Source organism: Esox lucius, chromosome 23, assembly GCF_011004845.1.
Source record: "Esox lucius isolate fEsoLuc1 chromosome 23, fEsoLuc1.pri, whole genome shotgun sequence".
Lineage (NCBI taxonomy): Eukaryota > Metazoa > Chordata > Actinopteri > Esociformes > Esocidae > Esox > Esox lucius.
The window spans coordinates 18745314-18766300 of NC_047591.1; the positions used below are offsets into that span (position 1 = coordinate 18745314).

At 43.6% G+C, this 20987-nt stretch overlaps 2 protein-coding genes across 13 annotated transcripts in view; both read right to left on the minus strand.

Moving 5' to 3' along the window:
* Positions 1 to 2536: 2536 nt before the first annotated feature.
* Positions 2537 to 7075, minus strand: kcnj8 (potassium inwardly rectifying channel subfamily J member 8). Its single transcript, XM_010905194.4, has 3 exons — positions 6002 to 7075; positions 4269 to 4475; positions 2537 to 3831 (listed from the first exon to the last, which is right to left on the minus strand). The coding sequence occupies exons 1-3, from the start codon at positions 6349 to 6351 to the stop codon at positions 3123 to 3125; spliced, it is 1266 nt and encodes a 421-aa protein (XP_010903496.1). The 5' UTR covers positions 6352 to 7075; the 3' UTR covers positions 2537 to 3122.
* A 2270-nt stretch (positions 7076 to 9345) lies between these two features.
* The window catches only part of abcc9 (ATP-binding cassette, sub-family C (CFTR/MRP), member 9), a 35862-nt gene continuing 24220 nt past the window's right edge, over positions 9346 to 20987 (minus strand). For 8 of the 12 annotated variants that reach the window (XM_020042791.3, XM_020042790.3, XM_020042795.3 and 5 more), the window contains 7 exons: positions 19820 to 19950; positions 18554 to 18632; positions 14032 to 14140; positions 11697 to 11800; positions 11257 to 11390; positions 10776 to 10838; positions 9346 to 9514 (listed from right to left, as the gene is read on the minus strand). In XM_020042791.3, coding sequence (XP_019898350.1) covers positions 9377 to 9514; positions 10776 to 10838; positions 11257 to 11390; positions 11697 to 11800; positions 14032 to 14140; positions 18554 to 18632; positions 19820 to 19950 — 758 coding nt within the window. In that variant the 3' untranslated portion in view covers positions 9346 to 9376. Of the gene's footprint in view, positions 9515 to 9839; positions 10020 to 10775; positions 10839 to 11256; positions 11391 to 11696; positions 11801 to 14031; positions 14141 to 18553; positions 18633 to 19819; positions 19951 to 20987 lie in introns of all 12 variants that reach the window. The other 4 variants (XM_010905192.5, XM_020042797.3, XM_020042789.3 and 1 more) reach the window with 2 other exon arrangements.

A 20987-nucleotide genomic window follows, 5' to 3' on the forward strand; every position in this document is an offset into this window, starting at 1 on the left:
CTTCAGGAGGAAGTAGGAATCTACCTACCACCGACGATACACTTCTCGGGGACGGTTTCCAATAACATCCCGGTACATTGGTGCGATTATTTTTGTGACAACGAAGGATATTCTGAGTTAAGTGGGAATTAATCGTTTTGATAACCCAGTGTTTGTACAGTTGTATTGTAAAAATGGAAACGTTGCTATAATACCCGCAGTGCATTGTGGGAGGAGAGTCGTAGGGCGCATTCAAGAGTGAACCGAAATTAGCCGAGTGGAGGCGGAAGTCAGGGGGAGGGGCTTCGTCGAGAAATCCGAACGTGATTCCCTTACAAGACAACTAAACCGACATGGACAGTGTTCCGTTTGTAAGTAGCGCGTCATGTACAAACTCTTATTGTGTGTAAAAATGTTTGGCCATATTTCATCACTCATTTAAGATGTCTGTTTTGTCAAATGTAAAACTTTCCTAAAGAGTATTGTTATATAAGTGTCTCGAGAAGCTTGTGAACTCCCGTTAAATTGATTTAATTGATGAATTGTATGTTCCCCTTTTTGAAAAACAAACTAAGAAAATCCGTTTGTCAGCACCAGTGGTGTAGACTTTTGTCTACAGGTATGAAGGCACGAAGGACTACATTTTTGTAAATTTGTAAAAACAAAAACATTCACCATAGTTTGAGAGACCCTACTCCATTTTATCAACCATTTCTAGCCCCATCACGCATGGAGTAGAAACTGGTGTTTAAAAAAAAAAAAAGATGGCCACCCAAAACAAAGTGGTGATTTAAAAACACAAATAATAGCATCCTTATTATGAATGGAGCTACTGGCTAAATAAAAGTATTATGGCAGAAGAAAATCTATTATTCTACAAGAATTGTCTTGAGAAAGTCTTTCAAGTACCTTCAAGATAATTCAGATTCTGGTATAACAGAAGCATATTGTATTTAACTAGTTAATTTAATGCAAAAATGCTTGTTCAATAAATTTATTGAAATCCCCTTCATTGATGAAGCAAGGCTAAGCTCTTCGCATCCTTACATACTAATTTATCTCTGATACAGTAGGACAATGGTCTCCAATTGTTTCATATCATCATGTTTCAAAGATGAAAATATCTATTTGTCTTAGAGGCCCATGTGTGTATGTAGTCCCACCATGACAGAAGGCTTTGTATAGGTGTTATAAAATCATGAGGTGGTGAGAGTCAAAAATATCAAGTGCATTTGCCGTAATATAACTAGGTAGTATAGCCACACAACCCTGCAATAGGAAGCACATTTCACTCAGGGAAATGTCTGTCAGCAAGCCACTGCTAGACGGTAGAAATAAGAACTGCAAAATGCAGTTGGGTAGAAGCAACTGCAGTGACTTGAAAGCAAGCGCAGTAAAATTTCACAGCCTTTGATTGGCATCAGGCATCAAATGTATATCCCTCCTGTTGTTTTTCCCAGATATCATTTTCAGTAACAGGTAGACACTGAAGTATCTTTAAGTGAGCCAAGATTCCGGATCATGAATTTGATTCATTCAACTTGTAAGCTGGAAATTGAAGCTAGTGTCCTATCTGGTGTCAAACATGAATTAAGCGTGGATGATAATAATGCTTAATGCTTCAGGTGCTTCAACGGAGCCAAGTGCCAGCTCAACAAAACTATTAAGAGGTACCCATCATTACTCCTCATTCTCCCCCTGCCCTCTGTTAGGAGCGGTGATGAGCTGTGTGAAGTCTGTGACATCGTTTGCGAAGTGAATATCCGTTCAGATTTCTTGGCCTGTCAATAAATGAATTTGTTTTGGCTCGGATCAATGCTGCCCATGGGGTATGGCAAACGAAGCGTAAAAAGACCAGCGAATGCAACAACAATAGCTGTCATTTTTAGCTATAAACATGAACGGATCTATAAACATTTTGTAGAATTGAATCAGGACCACTGTTTCTTAGTCACCAGAGGTGTCGCTAGGATCACAATACATTCGGGGCTTAGCGCCCACCGCCACTCCAGCTCCGCCCACCACCACTCCAGCTCCGCCCAGGACAGAAAGTACAGAGTTTTGAATGTTCGTGCAGAAATGTTCGATGTACATGCTAGCAGCCTACACGTCTACATTGTCATAATGTGCGATTGGAATTATAGATGAATAGATCAGGGGCTATTTTTCATTATTTTTGGTCAATTTGAGATCCAGGCCTAACGACACCACTGTTACAGAGGGATGGGATCACAGATCTCATTGTCTTTCACATTTTTGTTTGTTGTTGTAGTTCTTACCAATGTAGTCATTGTGCATGACACCTACACCGTCCTTTAAATAAGGAAAATATCTGCATCCCTTTGTCATGTGATTGTCAACAACAATGTCAAATCAAATAATTTCATGTTTTGACTTCACACTCTCACTCATGCGGCACATAGCCTTTGCATAGCACGCTGCTGCAAGAGCGTTCTTGCTGATGTCCACTTTGTCATCCCACACTGGTTTTCACCTGAAAATGGTGAGCTTGGTGGAACCTCACTTGTAAAATAATTTAAATGCCTTTTCAGGGGTGGAAGTGCCAACCAAATGCACATTGGTTTTATACGTGGTCCATTTGACACTTTTCAGAAACAAGATTAACATGTTCATACATAACTTGTGGTACATGTTTTTAAGAGTTGGACAAGGATGACACACAAGGTTAGTATGTAATATAATATAACTGTAGGTCTCTGGATAAGAACATTTTAGCTAAACGGCTAAAATCTAAGGCAAGAATTGGTCAGGCTCATATATTATCTGTAATAATATATAAAAACATGTACTTTGGTCTCGGTAACATTAAGGCTGGAATCCTAGATAGTCAAATGGCAGAAAGCTGGGTAAAAGAATTCAAGGAGTACAGCCCTTTTTAAGAAAACAACACTTTGAAAAGAAAGTAAGACACAAATCAATAAATCTAAAACAGGTTAACAAGAATCAGTCTTCACAATAGTAATAATAACAGGTTATTGTGTATGTCAGGTATAGCAGTGACTACTGTGCATGTGGAAGACAGTGGATACTAGAATGAGAGTCAGCTCTATCTGAGCCAGAGGATCAGCATGGGAAGTCCCGCCCAGGAAGAGTAGGACAGCCAATGGGAACCAGGCCTCGTGTCATGTGATGGCCACGTTCTGACCCACCGTCTCGGGGGTAAGGAACTGCACCTTGGGCATGGTGAGGGCGGAGTTGTTCCGTCGCATGGGGACGGAGCTACCGGCGCCCTTTCTCATTGAGTTGTTTCGCCTCATGGAGTTCCTCTTTCTAAGCGAGTTCTGGTGGCTCAGCTCGCTCTTCTGCAGCGTCTGGATCAGTATCGACGGCTTTTCGTCGAGCTCGCGGGCCGAACACCTCGGCGTAGCCACCTTGACCGTGTTCCCGAACTTCGAGTAGTCAACCGAGTAGACCCCGTCCTCCTCGGTCACGATGGGCACGAAGCGGTGACCCCACTGGATCTCCTCCGTGACGTAGGAGGTGCGGGCCTGGGTGGTGATGCCCGTGGTCTCCACCACGCCCTCCAGAATCACGATCACCTCCAGGTCGCTGCATTGCAGCTCCATGGCCGACAGGTCATACAGCGGGCTGTCTTTGTCGATGGTGTGACAGATGATGAGAGGCGCCAAGAGGAAGATGGAGTTGCTTGCCGCCGCGCTGTCCGTCTGCACGTCGATCTGGTGGATGGGGATGACCTCGCCCTCGGGGGTCGTGGTCTTCCGGACCACCTGGAGCCGGACCGCCGCGCCAATGATCATGGACTTGCGGAGGTCGCCCACGCGGGTCATGAAGCAGAGGCGGTTGTTGCGCACAGCGATAACGGCATTACGGCTGTAAATATGAGACGAGATTATACAACGTTAACTTTAGGCAAAACATTTTATTTCCTCTCTGCTGTCATGCATTTTTGCCATCAACATTGCAATACAGTGAAATGCTTTAAAACCTGTTCCAACTCAGATGAGAAAGTTGAACACTAAGCAGACAAACTGATCTGCAATTAGATGTTTTCTGTGGTCTTACACTGTTTTTGTGGTGTTCTAAACAGTAGTGTTTTCACTGGCACTATTGAATAGTGAATTTCAGTTTCATTTAAAGCTAGCAGTTTTGTTAAAGACTGATTGCAACCAACTGTACCTAGTCTTGAATGATCATAATATCAGGAAAAGATCATTGTGATGCCCTTTTGTTTCCTGTACAAGCTGTTGTAAGGGCACCTGTACTATCTGCATGGCTTGCCAACTTAACGTCACCTCTACGCTACCTACCTGAAGATGAGGGTCTCAGCGCGGCGGTGTGACTGAGCAGTCTTCATGAAGATGCAACCCAGCATGATGGCGTTGATGATGAGCCCAGCAATGTTCTGGAAGATGAGGACGGCGATGGCAGCAGGGCATTGTTCTGTGATCATGCGGTGACCAAAGCCTATGGTCACCTGGACCTCGATGGAGAACAGGAAGGCGGAGGTGAATGACCTGCAGAGAAGAGGGCCAAAGACCAGAGGTCAGAGACCAGAGGGCCAGAGACCAGAGGGCCAGAGACCAGAGGGCCAGAGACCAGAGGGCCAGAGACCTGAGGGCCAGAGACCAGAGGGCCAGAGACCAGAGGGCCAGAGACCTGAGGGCCAGAGACCTGAGGGCCAGAGACCTGAGGGCCAGAGACCAGAGGGCCAGAGACCAGAGGGCCAGAGACCAGAGGGCCAGAGACCAGAGGGCCAGAGACCAGAGGGCCAGAGACCAGAGGGCCAGAGACCAGGAATAAGAGATTTTCATCATAAGGAATTTTTATATTATCCTAATAGATTTGTAGACCTAAAACCTTCATAAAGCTTTTTCTGTCATCTCTGAGTCTTACAGTTACTTGCCATCAAAAACTAGTTCCATTCAAGTGATAAGGAACTTCATCATATTGCTGTCATTGTTTAGTCCTTAGAGATCTGTGGTTGTAAAGGAAAGCACACAAGGAAAGTAAGACTTATGAAACCATGCTTCACTGTCCAGTAGTTTTCCTCTGACCCCGGTCATCTCTCTACATTGGCTTTATGAAGCTTTTCATCTTGTTTTCCTGATCTATGCAAAACCAAGTCTGATGTCATTTCCATTTTCTCACAAAGCTATAAATATAGTTGTTTAGTCCATCCACAGAGTCGGGATGCACAGTAGGTGACACTGAAAACAAAAGGTTCCTGGAGTGCCCTTTAGGGATTCTTCATATTTAAACTCCGGGGAATCCCTACACATTTTTCCATGAACATTCTAAAAGGGTTCTTCAAAAAACACATTTTCAGTGGTTCCACCAAAGACCCTTTGAAGAACCCGTTGGGGTAGATTTTTTGAGCAAATAGGTTGTTCATATGGTCCTTTGAGTAATACATGTAAATATGTTTTCACAATACCCTTTTACATTTTATCTTGAAGAACATATTGTGCTTCGAAGTAAATGCTACTCTAACCATTTCTTCACGAGTTTAGATTGTGTGCGATTAGTAGGATACAGATGATTTGACCAAAAAAAATCCACAGTTGCTAAATTGGCCGACCTTTTTGTTGGAAGTGAGGTGTATTAGTCTAGTCTTCACCCGTTGTGCCCTGTGAAAAGGCGGCCGGCGCTACCGGAGATTTCTGTTCAGATCGAGACCACGCACATACCGCGCTCAGCAGCACTCGGAAATTAAGGACTGAGAAATTGTGCACCGGATAACAATGTGTCGAATGCTATCACATTGGGGCTGTTTTAAAAATGTTGCTCGAGTTATTTTATTAAACCAAATCACTGAAAAGTGCTGTTGCAAATGCTGCCTCGTCACACGTTTTCTTTGCGACTCCTTTCACAAGTATTAGGCAAAAAACAATTGTTCTAGAAGTCCCAAATAAATCAGAAGGCTGTAATATATTATTAATGCAAGCGTATAGGCTACGCAAAATACAGAAACACAACCTATACAAATTAAATCATCAATACTTCCAGAAATGAAGAGCCCATACTAGGATAGGCCACTCACTTGACGTTCGTGACGCACTGCTGAATGTCATCCTTGCGGGTGGGTTCCAGGTCTCCATGGGCAAAGGCAACAAGCCACCATCCCATGGCGAAGAGAAGCCAACTGCACAGAAAGGTCATGGTGAAGATTACCAGGGTGAAGCGCCATTTCAGGTCTACCAGAGTGGTGAAAACGTCTTGCAGGAATCTGCCCTGTTCTCGAATGTTTTTATGCGCCAAGTTGCAGGATCCGCTCTTGGCGATGAAACGGGCTTTGTTTACCCGGTCTCTAAACACTGGCTTGCGAGGGATCCTCGACGCAAGTATGGGTAGGGAAAACTCCTCCGGGATTATGCTTTTTCTCGCCAACATCGTCAGCGCATTTTACTGCATTTACAATAAAGAAAAGAAAATACTGAATCGTTTATGTAGTTTTGCGTAATTCTGTCAGCTTGCGTAAAACATAATTCAGATTAATAATTTCGATGAAATCGTACTTTTTCGTATATCATATGGAACAAAAATATGCAGCTATTTGATCTGCTCCAGCGCCACTTCTAAAAAGTTCTGATGGATGGAGTTTCCACGCACTCACCGACTCAGGGCGCATCCCAAATTCAATTGACGTAGTTTCTCTACTTACATGGGCGGGTTACATACCCTGTTGGCTTTCTTCAACAAAGAGGAACCCCCAATAATTATTTATAAGTGAATTTGTTTTGTATAATTTATTTAAAAGCAAAGCAATATATTTGTAACAGTTGGAAAATATGTTGAGTTAATTCATGAGATTTGCGGTAACGGTAAAAATATTACTGAGTAAAAATGTCAAAGATCACAGATGTTTTCTTTCTATATTAATCAAGGGTGATAAAATATATTGTTCCCCCTCAATACGCTAATTATTCCTTCTTTATTAGTGTTACATTATAAGGAAGCATTTTATGATAGGGCCCGTTCTGTTGATAACCAAGAGGTGGCGCCATTTTTCAACTAATGACATGCTACTCCGCAAGCAGTAGCCTACACAAAAAGGCGTGTGTCAGGGAATTTTATGCAACTCAAAAAGCACATGCTCACAGCAGTTTTCACTCAAAGCAAATTTTATTATCAGTTCAAGTGTACAAAAGTTAGGCACACAGTATAATTATCTGCAATATGTCCATATTTAAAAATATTATGAAAATCATACACTATATATACTGAATACAGGCCCACAAAGTTGAAAAAGACAAACTGTAGCCTTAAAATCATATTGATTGTTGTAAAATGCTGTGAATATGAGTGTCTGCAAAATTACTAATGTTATATAGATATTAAAAAAAGAACATGCAGTGCCATCTGTATATGTTGGGACAGTGATACATTTTCTTTCATTTTGCTCTATACTCCAAAACTTTGGATTTACAGTCAATCACTGAGATTACAGTTCACAGTCTCAGCCTTTATTCCACATTTCAAACTTTTGAGCTAAAAGGAAAAAATAATTACTTACTGTCCCAAAACTTACAGAGGGCACTGTATATTGATGTTCACATCCCCAAGATTAAAAAAATGACCAGTAAAAGCAGAGCAACATCAAATACACTATGATGTCATTTTGTGTGATATGGTCCAATGACAGTTGCGTTACTATGGACTGTTCAGTACATGCAGTCAGTCCACGTACAGTGTTGTGCTGGGAGCCTTACACATCATCAACGTGGCAAGACATGACATCACGTATCTCCACGGTCATTGTCATAGACAACATATCAGTGCTCTTTATCTATAGCCATTCTCCTCTCATGACATCATCTGAAATCCCTTCAACTGAGAAGGGGCCTCTGAAGTTCGGTGCTTTCGGACCGACTCCAAAGTGCTCCTTGCCCATAAAAAGACAACTCTGGTGAAGGATAGCAGACACTATCTATACTATAGGGGCCCTTTGTGGTAGACTTTTCAACTCACAATGCAGGGACCCACAAGCCTCGACGGGGGCAAGATGGAACACACCGGGCTGTTACTCCTTTCATAATGTATTGTATACATTGTGGAGTAGGAAGCGGGGGGACGTGATTACGCTGGGATCCAAACAAAATGAAAGTGAAACAGTGATTCAGTCTGGTTCAAAGAGGCTCGACTGCACCGACCCGTTCATTGTTAAAGGGGAGGGCTGCTTTCCAACGCAGATTAACGTTGCTTGTCACTTGGTCGATAGGTGAGTGTAGATTGATTTTAACATCAGTGTGCGGACAGGTGTTTAGCAAAATTAATGCGCCGTGAGACATGAATGAAGAACCAAAAAAATTAAAAAAGTAAAACAAACTTCTTGAGATGAGAAACCGTTTTGCACTGCGATTTAAAAAACACCATAGAATAACGTGGCGCGATATGAATAAAACAAATCTTCAATGTGTACATTACAATAATCGGATTGGCATTCAACCTGTAATACAAAGTCGTTGATGTAAAAACATCATTGTCTGATATACGTGAAATAACTGCATGTATTCATTCTATTGTACTACACTTGGACAGTGGCCCAGCTCTGCAGAAACCGGTTAATCTCTGATATAAAACACATCCCCAATCACTACCAGCCAACACGGCAGAAACTAACACCGGTGATTCCACCGTAACACCAGCTTACAGAAGACCTAGGAATCTCCCCGAATCCCAATATCTGTCTGTCTGCGCCTCGTGTGTTCTCCCGCGAGGATATCAACGGAATACCCAAAGGGTTAATTAAGTCCACGACATCTCACGTTAGGAGTGGTGCCTTTTTTGAGAACATCCGGCAGAAAAAGCGCTGCTTCTCTAGGGGAGCACTCTGGGTTAAAGTCCCAAGGGTTTAATTCAGCATCGCATCTAGTCAGACAGACAGAGGGATCGCCGGGCTAAAACTGCACCGGTGATTAACCCCACAGTGTTTGTACCAGTTCAGTAATACTACAAAATACCTGCTTATTGCTTACATACAAGTAATGGAGTGAAATGTGTACGTAAATATAATGTGTGTTACGATATAACTTAAACTTTACACATTGAAAAGTGTTAATGTATTCAACGACCGAATGTGACCCTAACAGGACCAAGTTAATACGTCAGTCATTCAATCAGTCAAACATAATACAGTATCACTTATCAACACTAGAAGGCCATTCATCGTGCTTTGGGAATCCGTGTTTTCACTATCATTACCAAGTTGGGGTGGGGCCTCCAGCCCCCACCTAAAAAGGATTAGCTTCAGTCAGGTTCAATATAACATACTGGTCAGCCCTGGCACTAATCTCCGCACCCATGTGCTCCACCTAAGCATTTGGGAAAAACACTAAGCGGACAGATTTATGCTTTAATTTGTTAATCGATTGATTGGTAGACCGATTGACGACCCGCTGATTGACACCACGTGGGCTCACATGTCCGCCCTGACGAAGGAGGCAAACATGCTGTCCTCCTGCTCCAAAAGGGCCTCCGGTCTGTCAATCTCCATGATGTTGCCTCGCTTCATTACGATCACCAGGTCGGCTTCCAGGATGGTATGGACCCGATGCTGCGTGAGTGACACAATCGCACACCCAGTAAAACACATGCATTCCATGACATCGGCTAGATTTATTGTTGTTCTAACGACACAAAAAGGGAAAAGGCTATTGCAACGCAGCATGGAATTTGCAACTGTTGCGCAATTGCAATGGAGCAAGGCAGACATAAAACAAACCACACTGAGAAAACCTTAACAGATACTTCAATTAAAGACATTTTTACTTTAATTTAGTCTGACAACCCAGGAGTCAAGCCCCGAGAGTAATGCTGATATTAGATGTGGCCCCCCTCTCTGTACCCCCCCATACGGTGAGTCAGTGTGCAGTACCAACCCGGGAGGCCGAAGACGCCTGGGAGGGCGGGCGGGAATAGGCCTACTTGTTAGCTCTCACTAAGACACTGAAGAGGCTCTCCTGCTGCGCTAGCAGATTGGCCGCAGAGTCGCACTCCACTAGCTTCCCCGCGGAGAACACCAGCACCTGCTCAGCCTCCAAGATGGAGGACACCAGGTGCTGGACAGCCGAACAGGGAAAAAATAGGAAGGAGCGACAGATGAAAGGTGGGAGGCAAACGGACAAGAAAGAGAGACATAGAAAAAGAGGGAGGGATAACAAGGAGAAGAAGACAGGTGAAGGAAGGAAAGCCGACAGGCTAGAGAGGCTCGAGAGGCTAGAGAGGCCTCAGTGGTCAGTTCAGATTTGAGATCAGCAGCATGCTTTAATTAAACTGACATGCAATTCTTCCCTAACATCAATTCATGATATAAGAGAGAACATTTTAGGGTTTGTCTGGCATATGTCTGTGTACATATATATGCTAATCTCAACACTTAATCCCACCAGAAATTAATTTGGAGGAGCCTGCTTTGAACCACAGCAAAGGTACACTTCATAAGAGATAAGGAAAAAATGAAATCTTGGAAAACTACAATCAGTGTTGGGTTCAATTCAATATCAATTCCAAAAGCAAATCACATTCCAATGACATTCTAATTTAATTTTTTTTTTTTTTTACTAAAAAGCATTGCAGAGAATTTGAATTGAAATATACTTCCCAAAGTGACTAGAATTGCATTGAAATGTACCCCAAAACTGGTTAGAATAGTCACTTGTCCTTTCTACAAATATGAATGAACCGAGCAAGAAAGAAGGAGGAATGGAGTGACATACAGTAGATGACAGTAGCTTCTGGACTATTGAACAGAACAGAATCTTATTCCCAGTGCTGGCCTTTCAAACAAAGACCCATACAGACAACCTCTGACTCACTGCAATGGTGACAACTGTTCGGTCCGCAAAGGCTGTCATCACCACCTTCTGTAGGATGTTCTCCTGCGGTAATAAGGATTGAGGAGTGTGTTAGGGCTTTACGATGCGTCCCAAATGCCCCCTTATTCCCTACACGGTGCGCCTATTTTGAGCAGAGGCTCATGGCTCTCGTCAAAGGCAGGGTGTTTGGTTGTAAAAGCAGCCATTCACACACCGGTAAAAGTACACAGACATCTTCTGCTCAATAATGACCTGTGCCCTGTATGGAAAGCTGGAACCTTTATAACAGTGGAACAGGAGAACAAACTGATGGAGAATTATGCCTGGTCTGTATGTTGTAATACACATGGCGCATATATTTGTTCTTTAAGTTATTTCAGAGATCTGCCTTTCCAATGAAAGAGGCCCAGACTGTACAATTCGTCATAATGTTACCAATGATCCAGAGCTACGCCAGACGGCTTGGAGGAAGTGACCTCACCGTAGCCATGTCGATGGATGCGGTGGCTTCGTCCATGATGAGAATGGAGCTCTTCCTGACGAAGGCTCTGGCCAGACAGAACAGCTGTCTTTGACCCACACTGAAGTTTTCCCCACCCTCTGTCACCACTGCGTCTGGATCACACACACACACACACACACACACACACACACACACAAACACACACACACACACACACACAAACACACATACACACACACACACACACACACGTTTTCACAAAGGCAACCTTCTTCTAAAAGAAACTCGACTATTGTCTGATTGTGTTTTTCTGTCATATATGCTATTCCAAAGATTGTGTAGTTGGTTGGAACACGCCAAATTCAGACGGCTGGACGATTCTCAATAGCAAGCGTGGAGGAGACAGACCGACAAGCGTGGAGGAGACAGACCGACAAGCGTGGAGGAGACAGACATACCAAGGCCTCCAGGCAGGGCTTTGACCATGTTCTTCAGCTGGGCGATCTCCAGTGCCTCCCACAGTCTGTCGTCTGTACAGGTGCGCTCTGGGTCCAGGTTAAACCTGACAAGGAAATGAGTGGGAGGGAATGAGAACGAGAGAACAGGGGGTATGGAATGATGGGGGGATGGGGCAAGAGAAGATTAAGCCAGGCCAAGGAAAAATATATGGAAAAGAACAGAGAGCTCCAAACAGAGGACGGAGATATGGACAGGGCAGACGATGGGGAATACAGAAAGATAAGGGGGGAATAGAGAACGACAGCCAGAGAAGATAGAGATTTACCATTTCTGTTATGATACCAATATGCTAGAACCCAAAGCAGCAGCTATTCTTCCTGGGGTCCACGCGACAGATATATCATAACACGAATAACAACATTAATATACGAATAATGCAATGTTAAAAGGCCCAAAGAGTTTCTTCAGACAATGTCACAATTAAATAGGGATTGATAGAGAGCGACAGAGAAATAGAGAGAAGGTAGAGAGTGAGGGCATGGGAGGCAGAGAGAGCCACAGAGCATCAGAAAGACAGATTCACAGAGCATCAGATGGACACAGAGATTCATAGAGCATCAGAAAGACAGATTCACAGAGCATCAGATAGACACACAGATTCATAGAGCATCAGAAAGACAGATTCACAGAGCATCAGATAGACACAGAGATTCATAGAGCATCAGAAAGACAGATTCATACAGCATCAGATGGACACAGAGATTCATAGAGCATCAGAAAGACAGATTCACAGAGCATCATATAGACACAGAGATTCATAGAGCATCAGAAAGACAGATTCATAGAGCATCAGAAAGACAGATTCACAGAGCATCAGATAGACACACAGATTCATAGAGCATCAGAAAGACAGATTCATAGAGCATCTGATGGACACAGTGATTCAAGGCGAGTCAGAGATCCAAAGACTGAGGGATTCATAGAGAGAAATAGAGTATACTGCAGATTCTTAGAGATGGATAAAGACTAGACTAATAGTCAGATGAATGCAGACCTTGAGAGGAGAATGCAGGAGTAAACGGAGGTCATCAGGGAGAGGGCTCACCACTGTCGGTGCTTGACCGTAACCGGCGATGGATGGCACAGTGTTTTGTACCAGGGCACAGCCTCTTGGCTGTTTTGCACCAGGGCACATCCTCCCTACCACACCAACCTACTGTTGGTTCCACTGGTTTCTGGTGATGTTAGGCCGTAGCAGGGGCACCGTAAGCACAGTCTCCCTCTAACTGCCGCCGCCATCGGACTTATCGTCTGGGGCCTCTGTTAGTATAAACATCGCCAGGGAAACGGCTGGCTGAACGCGCAGGCCCCTGACTTATTGCCTCGACGGCTCCCTTGGATGTCTGGGGGGGGTTTAATCGGGAGGAGAACGTCTTTCTAAACAAACACCACATGCTCTTTGTCTCTTACAACAAACAAAGTAGCTCAGCTGTCTGGTAATACTCCAAACATCTTTAGGCTGTGGCACTGGAGAGAGAGATGGAGAGAGAGAGAGGCCAACTTGCTGGGTGTGGGATGAACTTTCTCTCTGTGACGTCTGTTGAGGATTTCGATATTTTAACCAAACACACACAACAAGATGTTGTATATCTGGTAAAGTAAACAGGTCCTATTAAGTTATTGCGGCCATAGTACACTGCAGTTGTGTCTTACCCACGTGTCGGCTGCTCTGTCGGTCCCTGTAAACTCCAACCGTTTTAATGGGAGTCATTGTGTGATTAAACGGACGGGGCATTGATCATAGCGTACACTGATTATAATACGGCTTTAAGGAGTTTGTCTCTCCAAACAACACGGACAGCGCGTCGCCCACAGATCAACTGATCACTGAGACACGAGGAAGTAACTGTTTATTGGCCATAGTCTTGTCTGTTCACACTGGTTTCCTGACCACCTCTGTGTAGTGTGTGCTAGTGTTTATGTGTGTGTTTATGTGTGTGTGTGTGTGTGCGTGCGTGCGTGCGCGTTCCTTGCCAGCTTGTGAGTGATTGTTAACAGAGGTGCGCGTTGGGCTGATCCAGTGTCTCAGTCCTGACGTTCTCCACGTACACACACGTTCACCCCCCCCCCCAAACACAAGAGCGTTCAAATGTTCTTCACGTACACACACATTCACCCCCTCATCCCGCCCCCCCGCCAACACAAGAGCGTTATAATGTTCTCCACGTACACACACGTTCACCCCCCCAAACACAAGAGCGTTCAAATGTTCTCCATGTACACACACGTTCCCCCCCCCCCCAACACAAGAGCGTTCAAATGTTCTCCACGTACCGAATTGATCCGCTGAACAACACAGGGTCCTGGAGGATGATGGAGAGGCGGGACCTCAGGGTCTGAAGAGGTAGCTTACTGATGTCCACGCCGTCAATGAGGATCTGCCCTGAGGGTCAAGGGTCAAGGGGACAGAGGGAAAACTATTATTGGAGTGGGATCTGAGCTGATATGGTGTTATGATTCAGCACAACGCACTTTAGAAATATAGGAGGTTTTGGGTAAGCAGTATTGTTAGCCATTTCAGGGATGTACAGCTGTTATAAAAGCATCCAGTGCATATCGAAAGTCTATACCCATTTGAACCTTTCTCGCAAGTCAGTGCCTCAGATTATTATACATTTTTTTTCTCCAAATGTGTTGGTCTTACATACTTATATTAGGGCTGTCAATGTTAACGCGATTACTTAGTTACTTAACACCGTCATTTTTCTGTCCCCGTTAACACATTTTTCTTTATGGAGCCTGGGAGCCATCCAAAGTGCTCGGCTTTAAGCGCTAGCAAGCCTGCTGGATGGCTGTACACGCGGTTAAAGGGCTGTTCATATGATAAGCACAAGAACGGCATTCCGCTGGAGAAATAGATTACTTTAAATGTATTTAACAGTTGGGGTTCAGATGGAGCCTTGTACCCCTGGTTGGGAAACCAATGCCCTACACCAACACGTCGGACGAACAGCTAACTTTACTAGAACAAGAACACGAGGAAATCTATAACGTCGCCCTCAAGATCTAGAGACAATATAAGAAATAAATATAGCGTGCTCAGTCTCGGACTGACGGTCGCCCTCGATCTGTTAATATGTAATATGTAGGATTTAATAGTGCTAGCTTTTGCTATCCACCAAAACTAAATACTAGCTACTTGCTATTGGCGTTTGGATTTATAAAACAAATTGCATGTGCCCATTTTCGTTTCTGCAGGGGCTGTCACGTTTTGTTTTTTATTGACAGTAGGCTGTAGCAGAGATAATCCCCCGCGTTCTTTTAGGGCACAGGCGTCAAACAGATTCCACGAAGGGCCTATAGTGTACTCTGGATTTAGGATTTTTTTTCCTTAAATAATTGGTTCTCAGTTCAGACCTTAACAACCAGGCGAAGGTGGAGCCTAAACAATTAGTGACCTAATTATTCAATCAAGCACAAGGTGAGCGCGAAAACCTCTAGACACTCGGCCCTCCACGGTATCGGTCTGACACATGCATTTTACTGAGGTAAATTTCTGCAATGACACACGATTACTTTACTACACTGTTGTGTTAATGTTGGGGCCGCCTTTCTTGAATGCTATAAGGTAATTTTGCAAGCTGTTGGGTTGTGACATTCTGCGATATTTGGGGTTGCAAGCTAAAAGTGAAGGATTGGTCAAAACCGCAAAGGCCGGGCAATATCAGCTGCCTCCCGTTGTCGCTAGGGGAACGGATCAAGTGATTTCGCCACTAACGTGTTAACGGGGGTGCCAGCAGATATCGGTTAACAGTAATTTTATTGGCAGTTGACCTGAGCGCTTCACTGGTATTTTACACGGGCTACATGTAGTAAGTACAATCATTTTGATATGTTAGGGGCCGCCATTGAAGGGCTGTGACAAATTGCATTAGTTTAATTCCAAGTCAAGCACTTTCCATAATTTACAATAAAACGTAATGCACTGCTTTTTAAAGAGAAAAGTGTGTATTAAGGGTAACGTTTGAATTCTGCAATTATTTGCGATTAACTACAGATGATTATGCGATTAATCGCAATTCATTACGTTATCCATTTGACTGCACAAATACAGTCATGTGAAAAAATTAGGACACCCTATGAAAACGTGTTTTAAAAAATATTTAGACATATGGATATTTAATATCAATTTTAACAATACTGAGAGATTGAAGTAATATAACTAAACAAAAACTGAAGGAAATACTTTTTAAAACTTTCTGTAAAATGTGATAAAATAAATTAGGACACCCCGACATTTTGTCCCACTTAAAATGGCTGAAATCACACACAGGTGTATCACATCAGGTGCACATGATTAGAACATTGTTACTCAGCATTTTGAAGGAGGCGTGCCCTATTTAAACCACAGACATTCAGTTTGGTGTGCTCCTGACTGTTGACGTGAGAGTGAACACCATGGTGACATCGAAAGACCTGTCTGAGGCCTTCAGAAAGAAGATTGTTGCAGCTTATGAGTCTTGTAAGGGATTTAAAAAGAGCCATTCCACTGTCTGGAAAATGGTGTACAAGTGGAGGACATTCAAAACAACTGCCAACATGCCCGGGTCTGGCCGTCCAAGCAAGTTCACCCCGAGAGCAGACGGCAAGATGCTAAAAGAAGTCTCCAAAATCCCTAAAATGTCATCACAGGACCTACAGCAGGCTGTGGCGACCGTTGATGTGAAAGTGCATGCCTCCACAATCAGAAAGAGACTGCACAAGTTTACACACGGGAGGTGTGCAAGGAGGAAACCTTTACTCTCCAAGAGAAACACTAAGGCCAGACTGAAGTTTGCCAGAGAGAACGTAGACAAAGAACAGGACTTCTGGAATAATGTTCTTTAAACAGATGAGTCTAAAATTGAATACAGCGTTCCAGGGAAAGAACCTCATACCAACTGTGAAGCATGGAGGTGGAAGTGTCATGGTTTGGGGATGCTTTGCAGCAGCAGGACCTGGCCAACTCACCATCATATAATCCATCATGAATTCTACAGTGTATCAGAGGGTGCTTGAGCAACATGTGAGACCCTCTGTAAGAAAATTAAAGCTGAAGCGGAACTGTACCCTGCAACATGACAATGACCCTAAACATACCAGTAAATCCACCAAGGACTGGCTGAAAACTAAGAAATGGAGAGTCCTGGAATGGCCCAGTCAAAGCCCAGATCTTAATCCCATTGAGATGCTGTGGGGTGACTTGAAACGGGCTGTACATGCAAGAAACCCCTCAAACATCACACAGGTTAAAGCATTCTGCATTGAGGAGTGGGGCAAACTTTCCTCAGACCAATGTCAGAGACTGGTAGAGGGTTACAAGAAGCGTCTCACTGAAGTTATTTCAGCCAAAGGGGGTAACACTAGGTATTAGAGGGTAGAGTGTCCTAACTTTTTCCTCAGTTAGAATATGCATTTTTGTTGACGTCTTTTGTTTAATGAGTAAAACTATGTTATTTTTTGCTGTTTACCTGCAATTGGATCACTTTCCAGAGATGAATAAAACAAGATTAGACATCGATATGTGAACATTTCTTAATGAATAACAGAATATTTAATGGGGTGTCCTAATTTTTTCACATGACTATGTATATGTGAGACAAGTCCCCATCTCATTTAATCCCTTTTCCTCCTCTATGCAGACAAGTGCCCCAAAGTATGTGTTCCTTGGATCAAGTTCATTTTTTTTCAGACCACAAAACCTTTTGCTACCTAGCCACAGAATGTGGTGTTTTTTTGACATACTTCAAACAGGATCCAAGTTGGACTTTCTTGAGAAAAGCCCCACTACCATACTGGGCAAATTTGTGGGGTGTTTGGGATATTGTTGTCACAAGCACACTTTGACCAGTCTTCGCGATTAAAAAACCTGTAACTTTATCAATGGTCGCCTCTCTGATCAGTCTCCCGAACCATGTAGGGCATTGATGGTGCCATAAACCTTTTTTAAAATGATACCACAGAATAATCTTTCCAAGAATGTCCAAATGGCTGGTCTATTTCTACAACAGTGTTCAAACATTTCCTTTGCCTTTATAAGGGGATATGAACACATCATATTTCATTGTAATGTAAAATGCATTTGTCTGTACCAGCGGTGCTTGTGTGGGAAAAGTGAACAGACTGTCTATTGTTGGGTTTGGCCGAATAGTCTGCCAGGATATCGAGCAAATACAAAGATTATTCTGACAGTGTAAAAACAGAATATCATATCATACTTTATCAGCAGACACTGACAAAACCTTTAAAGTATGAAAATAAATACAGAGCATTATGAATTGGTTATTTTCTGAATTAGAGTAATTACAGGACATTGGCAAGAGAGTGGGCACAAGCCTGTTTCACGATGACGAGTACAACTTTGCGGCAGCTTTGAAATGCTGTTTCCTCTTTAGACTTCTGACATGTTCTTTCAGATTTACAACTTTATATAGAAGGTTACTGGGTCACATTGTGTACAGAAATTTCAGCAGAGAACCTAGGCCTTTTTTAAAATTAGATAACAGCTTGCCAAACCCCAAGGGAATGCCTTGACTTTTCGGTGTCAGTGTTCCGTTGCAGTCGGTTTAGTTCTGTGTCTGACTGCTCCACTGTGACTTAATCAACTGGAGGATTTACTCCGTTCTAATTGGTTCAGAGGGACTTTCAAAATGACTGTCAAAGGATTTTTCCTACTATCACTTGTCAGTCTACCGTAGAAGAAAAGCAGATATTCAGCTTCTGGATGTTACAAGTATGTCTTTTAACTTCAAGGGCCCCCTCTGAAGACCCCCCCCCCCTGGGGCCTTCTACACATGAATCAGGGAGAGAGACTAACCTTCAAACATGTCAACCATATTGAAGAAGGCCAGAGAGAGGGAGGACTTTCCACTTCCTGTGCGTCCACATATTCCCACCTTGAGAGAGGACATGGGAAAAGGGAACGTTAGTTCTCAACCAGTCGTCATATGGCAGAAAGAGACACAATCTGTCACAGCCTGGACCACCTGTCCCACCAGCAGGACCTGACAGGACCTGACGAACTTCCTCATACAGTAAAACTCTGGAGTCTCACTTATAGGATTTAGCGAGCTGACGGTAAATAACCTAGCGGACTGACACCCAACCTATTAAGTCACAAAGAGGATCAGGACCGATTCAAACTATTCCACACACATATTCCCTTGCGTTGGGCCAAAGACGGCACACAAAAAATACACTCTGTACTAAGGGCTTGTATCCTAAGACTAAATGGAGGTTCACGGTGCGAGACTGAAGCTTAGCAGGAGATACTAGACATTTCAACCTCATAAAGACACAATAACCAGCAGGCCTGGCCTGCTCATAAAAGACTGATACACAGATAAGGAGATACTTACTGGGCCTATCCAATGTTGCATATAAAACACACATTCTGTGAAACAGACAGATACATGATATGCAGCCTTGCTTATAAAACACTCAAAGTTATCGAGATCGAGACCTAATATCAAGCTTTGCTTACAGAGCTCAGAGTCAAACGGAGTAACCAGGACACCCACTAAGATGTTTTTAGTCCTGGTTACTGTTCTGGCTCTGCAAAAAACAAACACCTGATTCAACAAGTCAAGGGCTCCATTTACAGCTTGACTAATGTTTGTAAGTACTGGGATGGAACCAAAACCTGCAAACACTGCGGCTTGTAAAGGATCAATGAAGTAGGACACCATCTCAGAAAGTGTTCTAGTAGATCTGTATCTATTAATCTCTGCTCTAGGCTCAATATAATGTACCTGTTTCACCGTCTGTTTTATCTGCTTTCAGTAGAGAGGGCCTAATCGGTCCGATCGGGTAGCAACAGTTCGACGAGGTGCAGTAACACCACCGCACGAGAACGAACACGCGTGTGCCGAGAGGTGAAAGGCGCGTGCCTTACGAAGTTGGCGTGACAAACTGGTAGGTTTCTCCACTATGTGTCAACTCACAGTCGCGTTACATCACGTTTATGTGAGTCGGTGTGATTAATCTTCCGTCCAGGATTGCAGCTCCCTAAATACGACGTTTGTGGAAGCCAGTGGTACAGTGCCAACTCACTGTCGCATTAAGACCAACGTTTATTACTTACTTTCTGACCGGGGTTAATGTAGGCGCTGACATGTTTGAGGACCGGCTTCAGAAGGGGGTCGTAACGGACTGACAGATCCTGGATCTTTATGTCTCCATGTTGAGGCCAGTCTTCAGGGACCTGGGAGTTGTCTGGATAGAACACACAGATCAAGAAAAACATGAATGAGATTTCGAATTGGATGCTATGATCTTACGTCGTACGTAATATCTACGGCCGGGGTTTTTGGATTTCTTGGCAAAATAACCCAGTAATGCGTTTGATATCAGCCATGTGCAAAAGGATGTCTTTCACATAAGTGGCGCCCTAAGTGTTACTCAAGATTCATGTTCTTACTGTGACCACGCTGTGGTCTGTTTAGCCTACAGCCTTTGCCAACTTCAAAAGTACCCAGTGTTTTACAGCTGAAACCAGGCATGCGGTTCTTAATATAGGGGGTTTAACAAGCCACATACTCCCAGTCCTAACACAGCCCAAACAAAAGACAGAAACAGGAAACAAAAGGACTACCTTCATCAAAGGGGAGAATGTAAAACTGAACAAGATGGCGGATCAGTGTTTGTGCAAACTCCACTCATTATGTCTATCATTATTTAAAAATAAAAAAAACAGCCTGGGCCTCTCACTTTATCAGGCCAAACTTTCCATTGCGTCAAAGAGAAGGACAGCCCTCTCTGGCAGAGGTTTTTGACCACAAGAAGCTAGCAGGGCCACTGATCTAGAGATGGACGTCGCGTTTTTCTCCTTCTTTTCTTTCTTTCGTCTCTTCTCACTCCTTTCTCCTCTTCTTTTTTGAGAAATCTCCATCTCTACTCCTCCTCTTATCAGAAGAATCTTCATAATTTCTCCCTCTCCACCGTCTCCTCTCTTCGTGTTTGATGGCTCTTTCCATTCCCTCTCTTGCTCCTCATTCCCGTTTGGTCCCTGCGCCTCTTATCGTCCTCCCCCCCAGAGACCTGTGTTTACACAGTCAGATGTCACCGTCTTTTCTTTCAGTTTTTTTTTTTTTTACACAGCCTTGGTAGCAGCACATCATTCAATCTGCGATGTTGCTTTTCGAAGGACCCTTCTGCGGGACTTCGGCGGGACCCCACACACTGACACACAAAAGAGGCCTTAGGAATTGGGGCGGGGAAACGCTGTCAGTTGGAGGTCACTCTGCCCTTAA

Coding starts and splice junctions, on each gene's coding strand:
- kcnj8 (XM_010905194.4), bottom strand. CDS start 6,351: ATGTTGGCGAGAAAAAGCATAATCCCGGAGGAGTTTTCCCTACCCATA. Junction 4,476..6,001: donor CAGTGCGTCACGAACGTCAA/GTGAGTGGCCTA, acceptor TCTTCTCTGCAG/GTCATTCACCTCCGCCTTCC. Junction 3,832..4,268: donor GCTGAGACCCTCATCTTCAG/GTAGGTAGCGTA, acceptor TCATATTTACAG/CCGTAATGCCGTTATCGCTG.